The 11041-nt window shown below is 33.3% G+C and overlaps 1 protein-coding gene across 1 annotated transcript; it reads left to right on the top strand.

Annotated features, from left to right (window-relative positions):
• The first annotated feature begins 386 nt into the window (after positions 1 to 386).
• LOC116106152 (receptor-like protein 13) lies at positions 387 to 5532 on the top strand. The gene is made up of 10 exons (XM_031392496.1): positions 387 to 486; positions 971 to 1045; positions 1249 to 1401; positions 2113 to 2265; positions 2481 to 3663; positions 3848 to 3924; positions 4152 to 4174; positions 4525 to 4544; positions 5045 to 5105; positions 5431 to 5532. The coding sequence occupies exons 1-10, from the start codon at positions 387 to 389 to the stop codon at positions 5530 to 5532; spliced, it is 1947 nt and encodes a 648-aa protein (XP_031248356.1).
• Positions 5533 to 11041: the final 5509 nt, after the last annotated feature.

The raw sequence follows: 11041 nt of genomic DNA, 5'->3' as shown, positions 1-11041 counted from the left end.
AGGTTATTCCATCCTCACTTTTAAATAATGAAATTTTACTTCCATGTCTTTATTAACAAGAATTGTTTTGTAGGTTTTGAAAGATTATCACACTTGACTAATCTCGTGGGTCTCTACCTCAGTTCCAATATGTTTCATGACAGTCGCATTTTATCAGCTTTGAGCCAACATTCATCTCTCAAGAATTTAAGTCTAGAGTATAATCAGTTTAGAGAACTAAACCATTTTAATGGTAATGTTCTTTTATGTGACATAACTTTTATTATCACTTTTATATTTAGATTGATACACAAAACTATGTGCGGTTATTATTATTACTATTATTATATGTGCCGATTTCAGTTTCAAGGTTGAGTAACTTGGAGTTTCTGGGCTTAAGCGGTAACATGTTCAACAATAGCATATTATCACATGTGTCTACTTTCTCATCATTAAAGGGAATATATCTGAATAACATCGGATTAAAAGGCGTCGTTGATCTTCAAGGTAAGCTTGTTTCTCATTTTAATTTCTCTAATGTATAACATTTTATTCTATATTGAAGGTTCTCTCTCTTTGCTTTGTCGAGTAAATTAAAAGCTCTAAATAAGATTCTTTCGGAAACTTCAGTTTACTCAGTCCAAACATCTTCTTCATTTTCTCATGGTTTTAGTTGACTGTATAATTAAACTCTTTGAACAACACAAAAAAGGTAGAGTAGTTGAGCATAATGAGATTTTCAAAAAGGGATAAAACTTATATTCATTTAGGAAGACAATATTGAAGGCTATGGATATCTAGAAGTAATTAATGTTGACTTAAGGAAAGTTGTTAATTAAGTTTTGATGATAAAATTGTTTTAATAGCATCTTATCATATCTCTAGTTTGTCTTTCCTCATTAAAAGACTTTCTCATTGTCTTCAACGAAATTAAAAGTCTTCTTAAATGCTCTTTGATTAGTTTTAATCTCTCTATTTTAACTCTTGCCAGAATTGGACTCCTTGAGCAACTTAGAGGAGTTGTACATGGGTGGAAATGAGATTAAAAAAATTGTATTCTCCAAAGGTATTTATTGATGGTTAATAATATTTAAACTTACATTTCTCATCCCTTACCAATATTTCTCAGCTTTATGAGACGCATAATAGCACACACGTACTAGGTATTTTTATTCTAATTATTAAATCAAATAAATTTAAAGAACTTTGTTTTTCAATACGAGAAAGCATTGAAAATATTTGTGTTTGAATATTTTCACAAACTCACAGGTGAAACAAGTTGGAGGAAGTTGACTTGGCTTGGACTAAGCAATATGAGTATTAGTGATGGAAATAGTCTCTTACAGACATTGGGCTTATTCCCATCCCTAAAGTCTTTTGAATTCTATGATACCAACTTTAGTGGAGCAGTTATTACTAATGGTAAGTTTCAATAATATTGAAAGTAGGTACATTAATTTGTTTTGCCTTTAAATTATTGTCATAATTACACAATAACTTTTCTTAAATTTGTTCTGCTTTTCAACAGAGTAGTAGACTTCAGCTTCTATTATTCTACTTTCCATAAAAACTTTCTTCGAAGCATGGGAGCATTTACGTCACCTGAAAGTTTGCATAATTTGTAAATGATGATCAAGAAAACTGAAAAGTAGAATTAAAACTCTAGTCTAATTTTCATTGACAAAAGACAATTTTTAGGATTCATTCCATATTATTTACAATTTCCACAAAATAAAATGAAAAAAATTGAATTTTGTTTTTTATTAAAGGATTTGACGAGAATTGATTAGTTGTATGAATTGAAAATTGATTTATAGATTTATAGATCATTCATTTTTTGAAACACTAAGGATGTATTAATTAAAGTTATTTTTTAGTCTAACATTTCTCTCTTTAAACGTACATTTTATTGTTTTCACACTTATTGAACTTAAAACAACTTTATTTCTCTTCTTTCTTTATTAATGTAATTTTATCTTCTTTTATTTTTGTATTTAAGATTTTATTTAACCTTGCTGAATTTTTTTTCTAGTTTAGCCCCTATACCATATTGAATATTCTTTTCAATTTAGAATATTAAATAATTGGTGTAGATTATTGAACAATATTTTATCTACTTTTGTTCTTTTGTAGAGTTACCTTCGTTCAAGAATCTGACACATTTAACTATTTCCGACACTGTTTTTAACAACAAATTTCTTCAAATGATTGAGGGTATGACTTCTCTTCAATCTATTGAAATTTCAAGTAGTAACCTCAACATCAGCGACACTCTATTTGACAAAGGTTAGTAGCTTTTCTCTCTCCTTACAAGTAAAATTTATAATTTATGTATATAATTCTATTAAAAAGAAAAAAAAGAAATAGCACACATAGCTAGTATATTTATTAAATTTGTGCACTACAATAATTATTAAGCATATTGATTAAGTAACATTTGCATGACTATTATTACCCTTGTGCTTCATATAGTAACTATTAAGGAACATTTTTTATTTCAGGAATTTGTAAGATGCTTCATCTTCAGCACTTAGACATGTGGGACAATGATTTTATGGGTACCTTGCCTTGTTGTCTTGCAAACTTGACTTCCCTTCAACACCTAGATATCTCATCAAATCATTTTACGGGTACCTTGCCTTGTTTTCTAGCAAACTTGACTTCCCTTCTATATCTAGATATCTCATCAAATAATTTTACGGGAAATATCTCCTTATCTCCCCTTAAGGTACTGACATCCATCCAAGACTTACGGCTTTCAGACAATCATTTTCAAATCCCTGTTTCCCTTGAACCATTTTTTAACCACTCAAAGCTTAAGAAGTTCTATGGTTATGGTAATGAAATATATGCAGGAATTGAGTCACAATATCTGGCCCCAAAATTTCAATTAAATGACATCTCATTATCCAATTGTGGATATAATGGTTCATTTCCCAAATTTCTCTACAGTCAGCATGACTTACAAGTGGTTGATCTCTCTGACTTTAATTCGAAGGGAAAGTTTCCAGTTTGGTTGTTAAACAACAATACCAAGCTAGAAGAACTTTATCTAGTTAATAATTCTCTTTCAGGGCCTTTGCAATTACCAATTCATCCTCACATGTCTTTGCAAGAATTAGATATATCCATCAATTCCTTCCATGGGCATATTCCAACGGAATTTGGAGCTTATCTACCAATGCTACAAACTTTAAACATTTCTAGAAATGCTTTAAATGGTAGCATTCCCTCTTCGTTTGGTGACATGAAGTTGCTAGAGTATTTGGATCTGTCTTACAATTTGTTGACAGGAGGAATACCTGAGCATTTGGCCATGGATTGCGTCTCATTAGAAGTCCTTGCATTGTCAAACAATAGTTTGCAAGGTCAGATATTCCCTACAAATTTTAACTTGAAAAGCTTGTTATATTTACAATTGGATAACAATAATTTCATTGGAAAGATCCCAGATGGTTTGTCCAATTGCTCCTTGGAAGGGTTGTATATAAGTGGTAACCATCTTGTTGGCACATTACCGAGGTGGTTAGGAAATCAGTCATCTTTGGAGGAAATTATCATGTCAAAGAATCATCTTGAAGGTCCAATCGTCGTGATTCAATTTTTAAGTTCAGGTGAATGTTTCTATTTCATTGAGCAACAATTACTGCATCGAGGTTGTTCTTCGCTGGTTGGCAGTATAGGGTGATGGCTTCGGGTCTGATGACCTAAATGATGGTGGCATTCTTGTACTGTTGATGGCAGCTGGCTTTATAAGTAAAGAATACTACTGAGCTACATTTCTGGCAAGCATGCATGTGGTTGCAACTGTGCTTGTTTTGTGATGGTATTATTTAAGTGCTTATTGAACTTGTTATCATTTATGCAGGGGAGCTTGTTCGGTTTCCAACCGTGGAGTTACAACGGAGATTGTTCGATTGAATGCCTGGTATTCAAGTGAAGATGGTTCTTTGGAAGGCCCAGCACAGCTATATTATACGGGGACTTTGTTGTAGTGTGCTGTCTCTCTTCATTCTATGCAAGTACAGCTTTTTCACTCAAAGAAGTCCCTTATTTTATGTGTGTATTTGACTAGTTTAATATATAGAAACATTTTCATAAATTATATAATATATTTTTTTTTTTAATTTCTTTCTGCAACTTTAGCATTTTGATTATTCACTCTCTTGCAGGTTTCTGTTCACTTGTGGATTCGGTAATGACCTGAACGCCAGATATTGATTGAACTAGTTTTGCTTCCTCTGAGACCGGGTTTCTGCTTTGTTTAGTCAGCAACAATTGCAGGTAACAATATTAGTTCTATTATTTGTGCACTCACAACCAAAGAAAAAAAATTTCAGCTTGAGGTTTTTGACAAAGCTAACTTTGTCCTACATTGACATACTGTTTACTTTGTTTTGTCTGATTACTGATGGAGCAGTGTTTTCCAATTTGTCAGCCACCATCTAAATCTTTACCTGCATCCTGTAGATTAGTTCCTTCTTATTAGCTAGCATGCCCATCAAGATGCATGCTTAACTTTTTCCTTAACTGTTGTGTGTACAGATCCCCGAACCTGTTGCCGGGTTTGTGAAAGGATGACCCCAAAATTATAAGAGCTGACAATGCTGAGTGTCCTTTCCTCATTTTTCAGGAGTTTTTGTTGTTCGATAGGGAGTATGCAATATGCAAAATGAATCTCAGGGAAGAAACCTTCTTTTTGAATCATTCTACATTTCGGAAACAGAATCTCCAATGCCTTCTTTGAGTGCTTAACTCTTTCCCGGCTTAATTTGAATATTGATGAAGAGCTGCATATCTGCTTTCCTTTTCTCTTCTTGGAAGCATTTTGTTTTGTTTAAAAGCTGTAAATGATGAAAAAAAAAAAAAAAAGAAAGTAATTTTATGTTTTTCTTTATGAGGTACATTTGTCATATTCTCACCTCTCTTGTAAGGACTTATCTGTAATTGAATTTGGAGCAATTTATGACTTCTATGACTTGATACTTTGAGAAATAGTGAATCCCCCGAAAATAATGATGTATTAATATGAGAGTTGTGATTGTCATGAAAATTTTTAATACAGGATAGTGACTTCTATCGACGGAGTTTCGAAGTCCAAGCAAGCTCTCGACTCGGGGCCAGAGGTAACTCTCACTGAAATTGACCAAGTCTTTGAAATTGATTTGAATGAAAGGGACGAAAACAAATATTTCTGTTCAGGATTTACCGCTTTAATTTACTTTTTTTTTTTTTTTTATTTTTTTTTAGATAATACATGTTTCATTTTACTAATGGGTTGTGCCTAACTGCTAATTTTATGCCCTTTTTTTTTTATATGGGGATGGTGCGTTTCCACATTGTTTTATTGTCCTATTTATTTTGGCATACTTATTGAATTCTACATAGTTATTTGTTTATATGTTTCTTCGAATCATGAGCATTAGATGTCACGATTGTGTTCTACCACAGCTGGAACGCAGTGACTTCTCCTTTTGTGCTGCAAGTGTAGACGATGTATCAACTGCTCCAAAGCATGGTCCAATTGAACCACCCGGAAATTCTCCAATTTAATGGATAATGGAGACTATGCAAGCCTCTGAAGAAAATATTTGGGTACAAGATTAGATTTAAAATTCGCATTGGGTTCTTTGGAGAACAGTGGAGATATAGTCTTGGATTTGTTATACATATTTGACTTTTGGCTACAGGTGGAAGTTCCGGATGTTGAAGTTCTACCACCCCCAATTGGGAAGCTTTCTTACTAATGGTTTGACTTGCCTTTAAACAGGTTGAGACAAACCAATAGATTTTTGGGCAGAAATGCACTAGGTTTCCTCAGGCCTGACCTTTCGGAATAAGTTGTACCCAAGAATCCAAGCAAAACAAATTTTGTTTATCCAAGTTAAGACTTGCTGCAGGATATATCCTTTATTTGTGAATTTTGTATCAATTCAATTTAAAAAGATAGGTTGATGATTTCTCATCGAAACCTAATTTATTGTGCTCAAAATCTATTAGTTGTCTCAACATGTTTATTGATGATGACTTTTAAAGCATTGGATTACTTATGATGGCGTATGAATATTTGAAAGTCTTTAGTTTCAATTTTGTAAACGTCGAAATGTAGTTTCTTTAACTCAGCTTTAGTCGATATCGAGCTCTGAGCTCGAGCTCGAGTATCTTGCGTGTGGAGGTCGAGCCAAGTTTTGAGGCCTAATAATATCTTGATTTGGAGCAGTTTTGCAAACTTATTTGAGCAGCTCACGAACTTACTGCAAATTTACATATTATATACTATTTTAATTTTATATTAATATTATATACATAAATTAAATAATTAAACTAAAATTTCAGACCCCAAATTCCTAATTGACATTTTCTGTTTCACATTTTACCTCGATATAACCGATTGAGCTCAGCTTGATTTTGACTCGGTTATAATCGTTGAGCTTGAAGCCGATCAATTTATTGAGCTCTGCTTAGCTTGACATTGAAGTTCAATTGACTCAAGCTTGAGCTTCAACGTCTTTCAACCTAGTTGAGCTCGAGCTTCTCAATTCTCGACTCGTTTGCAATCCTGTTCTTACTCATAGCATTGCTATTCATCCTAGAGCTACAAGGTGTAACCATCACAATTTGTTTATAAGCTTTGACAGTTCTAAGGCCTTGGATCATCATATGGGTTTAATATCTACATTTAATAGTTTAGGCTCTCTATTTCAATGCTATCTCTCATCACAATTGATTTGAAATAACAAAAGAGATTGTGTTGCGCAAGGAAGGCTGTTGGATTCCACATATGTAGTTCAACAGATTGCATGTTCCGCAAAGGAAGGTTTCTTTGTTTCTTTCTTTTGTTTTCTTTACTTGTTTTCTACTATTAGCATCCTATTCTGTCTTGTAAATGGAGAAGTATTCTATGCATCAGTCTTTAGCAATCAATGAATTCATGTAAGGAAATATCATTTTAAAAATCACTAATCAGATAGTTTATTACAAACAAAAGAGAAATAATGTGTTACGGATTTGAATATATTCATTTGTCTTAACAAGTGAACACCCTCTGTTTGCTTATGTTGGAGCCAAGATGGCTGATAAAGCTAAGGAAGCTTGAGCTTTGTAACAGCATGGCCAAATACCAAAGTGGAAGCTCCCACGTAACCAAGAAGCCAGTGTAAAGACGCGGGCACTAAGTCCTTCAAGCACAGGCAATTCATCAGCCACTTCTCTGTGGAGTTTTCTTAAACAGAAGAGAAATCAAGGCAAGTGATCCCACTTACAACTGTATTCATATCATCTTCAATAAAATCACTTATTAGAAGTAAACATTTGTAACGTTAAATCTAATCACTTAAATTTTTAAAGACACATTAATCAAATACCTCATATACCCTATCCACAATAATAAAGCTTATATAAATATTAAATAAGATCTAAAATTTATTTATTTTAAATTTTTATAATCCTTGGATAATGCAGACACAATGGCTGGATGGGTCGTGGAACCGGTCACCGGTGCTAAAATCCGGTTGCCAAATTTTTTTCAACATGATATGTAACAATAAATAGTATAAAAGTGTTGTCTTTAAACGCTTTATCTATTTATTAATTTTTAAGACAAAAGATTTTTCTGTTTTGTTAGTACGTAATTAATCTCAACCCCCTATAGTATTGATAATGACTCTCAACTCTCTCCAGTCAGTGTCTTCTTGTTACTTTTAAACCATGAAATCAGAATTTTGATTAAATCTGTTTAGGGTGATTAAGCAAATTATGAATTTTGTTGGGTGTAAAAGTAAAGTTTTATAAATTTCGAGTGAATTATTAAAATTTGGTTAAGAGAAAAAAAACGATTAGTACAAATAGTATTACTGTTTGTTTTATAGTAAGAAACAAACTCAGCCACTGGCAAGAGGAGCCTAGCGACTAACCTAACGAGTGCACTGGGCATGGTGGCTACTGGCTAGCACTCCTCATGTTAGGATGTTGAAGAATGAGAAATTTTCCGCCGTTGAATAACATATTCACCTTATTTGTTGTGCTCTTTTAAAAATTTTAAACTAAAATTAAATAAAAAAAAAAATATGTGAAAGAGTCAATTATTTAATAGATCAAGCGGTTTATAAAATGAAAATATACTACTAATTATAAAATTAAACTCAAAACCATGCATTTAAAAAGGTTAGGAGAAATTCGAGAACTCTATTACCAAAACTCAATTAATTTGTTTTCCAAAGAAAGGAGCTTACTGTGTGTCATTGTTCTTACTTACAAACCTCAATCTTGTCACTTACAAATGTAGAAGCACACTTCTTATCTTCTATTTTCTCAAAAACACAGTTTTGAAACAACGTTTTGATTTAAATACTAATTCTGTAGTTTATCAGAGTAATTCGTGGGGATTTATGATTTCTTTTTATCAATTAGTTTGGTAAATTAAATTAACTATTATCGGGAATAAATTTGATCCAATTTATATCGATAGCTTACTGAATATTAAAATAACTCTTTGAATGCTTACCATAACTCTATAAAATGCATTTCAAAAACAAATTTATTCAGAGTAATTTTTTGCTGGGCCTTTCATCAGAAAACTAGGCCCCTGGATGCCACGCCGTTTTGTTATGGCTGGGTCGACAGTGCGTTTTGTTAAAGAGCAAGCACTGTTGCCGCCGTTTCGGTTGTCATCTTCTTTTAGAAATAACGAAACCCCCCGCCAAAGCTTTAGGCTTTTCCAGGGTTTAAGCTGACCAGTACAACACTGTTACAGGGTTTTGAAAACTCTGAAATGCTGTTGTGTTCATCAAGGCGAAATGGAGGTTGAAACGGAGACCTTTTCTAGCTTCCTGGACCCGGAAGATCTCTCCATCAGAAAACTGTTTTGCATGGCAACATATTGTAGAATTGTTTTCTGGAAACGTATGGCATTTGTTTTTGAAAAACAAAGATTGCAGCATTTTATTTTCGAAACCTGTTTTAAGTGTCATAACTTGATTTAATTTTATTTGAAATCTTTTATAAATTTTTGAAATAATCATTTAATTATAGTTTGATACTTAATCTAGTACTTAGAGTGAAAATCCTACTTTTAAGACACTTTTACCCATGATGTTTAATAATTTTGTGTTCTCATTCTCTCATAAATAAGAGTGGAAACAATGTTTTTCTAAAACACTCTACCCAAGATGTTTTAATAACCCTTATCCCTTACATCAATATTTGCTCTCACATCTTTTCATAACCTTAATTGGTTTTCATACTTATATTTATAGCAATATAGAGATATTTATTTTTAATAAATTCATATTTAATTCCTAATAGACTTTTATAATTTTATTCTTATTTATAATTGATTATTTGTAAATAGTTTTTTCCTAAGAAACATATAATTTTACATGAGAACAATATAAAAAGACCCATATCCCACAATTGGAGTGTAAGTTTGGGTTCCATAGCATTGTAAAATGCTTTGATCAAGCTCTATCTCCCAATTCCAAGTCATGAAGTCAAAATGACAGAAGTTTTACTCAAGAGTAATTTTGAAATAAACTATGTGAGTTTTTGATATAATATTGGTGGTTTTTTGGCGCAAGAGTTGAAGTTTCCGGATGCTGCTCAGAAAATGGTTGGAGTCGTTGGGATACTTTCTGGAATGATCGGTTTTCAATACTTAGAATGGGTTGAGAAGCCATCCTTTAGTCAACAAGGGAATTTCATGACCGTTTTCAGTACATTTGATAAAGTCATGATGAACTTCACCAAATATATATATCATTAATCAACGAAGACCAATACATCTATATTATGGACCTGAGCCCATCACTTTCTCCAGTAAAAACATTAAACTTAAATTGTAAGAAAGAAGTCCTGAGCCCACCAGCTCTGACTAAATTGCAGATATTAGCGAAGGGATTACACGGACCACGACTTCTTTTTAGAGTCTCCTACTGATAACAAAACCAACAGACAGAAAAGAGAAACGGAATCGAGAATCCATGGCTATTGAAGCAACCATTTGGCTGCGGTAACAACCTACAATGATCATGGACATATTCTACTTTGCCAATTGGTCCTATAGCCGATACAGCATTGAGACTGTTCATGGATAGCTACAAGATTCTCTGAAATCTTAGAAGGTTCAGAGGATGACAAAGGAAGGCTCTCACAGTTGATATGGGAAGATCAAGCTTCTGCAAGCTGTTTATTTGGCAGAGGACGCCATGAAAGCCTTCTTCCTAACTAAAGAATGCAGAAACAGAAGATTTTCATCAAGTTTTTTTCCGCTTTTCTTGAGGTCATCAAATATGCAATTTCGTTTCAGCAACGAGATGAAAAATGTACGGGTCAGCTAACCGATCCATGCCCGTTGAGTTGCGCACAAGAGCTTCTGATGAAATCGCTTGCACACAAGTTAAATTGGTTAATGGCCAACTATGATATCAAATAAATTTTCTGAAGTTCTAAATGAAAGCACCACTCTTGCAAACATCTTCTCATCATTTCTATGGTAAAGATATTGTAGGTTTCCATTATGAGTTTCGGAATTAAGTAGATTAATTTTGACTAGTGACAAACTTCTTATATCAGTGTTTGTGTGGCAGGCTCTGGCAAGACAACTCTAGTGAAAGAGTTTACAACCATTCAGAGAAAAGAAAATTTTCCACAACCGTGCTTGGGTTGTGTTTCTCCAGATTTTAAAGAGAAAAATCTTTTAGTTCAGATATTGAAGCAGTGACTGAGGTTAAGATGAAGAGAAATTGCCACTGGAGAATTGCAGGAGAAGCTTCGTAATTTATTAAACACGCAGAAGTTCTTAATGTCTTGGATGATATCCAGCACCTGCTATATGGGAGAAACTCCAAGTGGTCTTTCCAAACTCATCGAATGGAAGCAGGGTGATCCTAACCATACGTGATCCTGATGTAGCCAACCATATTGATCCAACCATTCCTCTTCTCCGTGTAAGTCTACTAACCGAGATGAAGTTGGAGTTTGTTTTTGAAAAAGGTCAGAAGAGACCCCAGAACCAAGTATTTTCTGATCAGGGACAGATTCGGAGAAAATCTTGCAAAAATGTGGG

The sequence above is a fragment of the Pistacia vera genome, unplaced genomic scaffold, assembly GCF_008641045.1.
Source record: "Pistacia vera cultivar Batoury unplaced genomic scaffold, PisVer_v2 Contig51, whole genome shotgun sequence".
NCBI lineage: Eukaryota > Viridiplantae > Streptophyta > Magnoliopsida > Sapindales > Anacardiaceae > Pistacia > Pistacia vera.
Note: the sequence above shows the minus strand (reverse complement) of the source record. Positions and strands in the feature narration are given on the sequence as shown.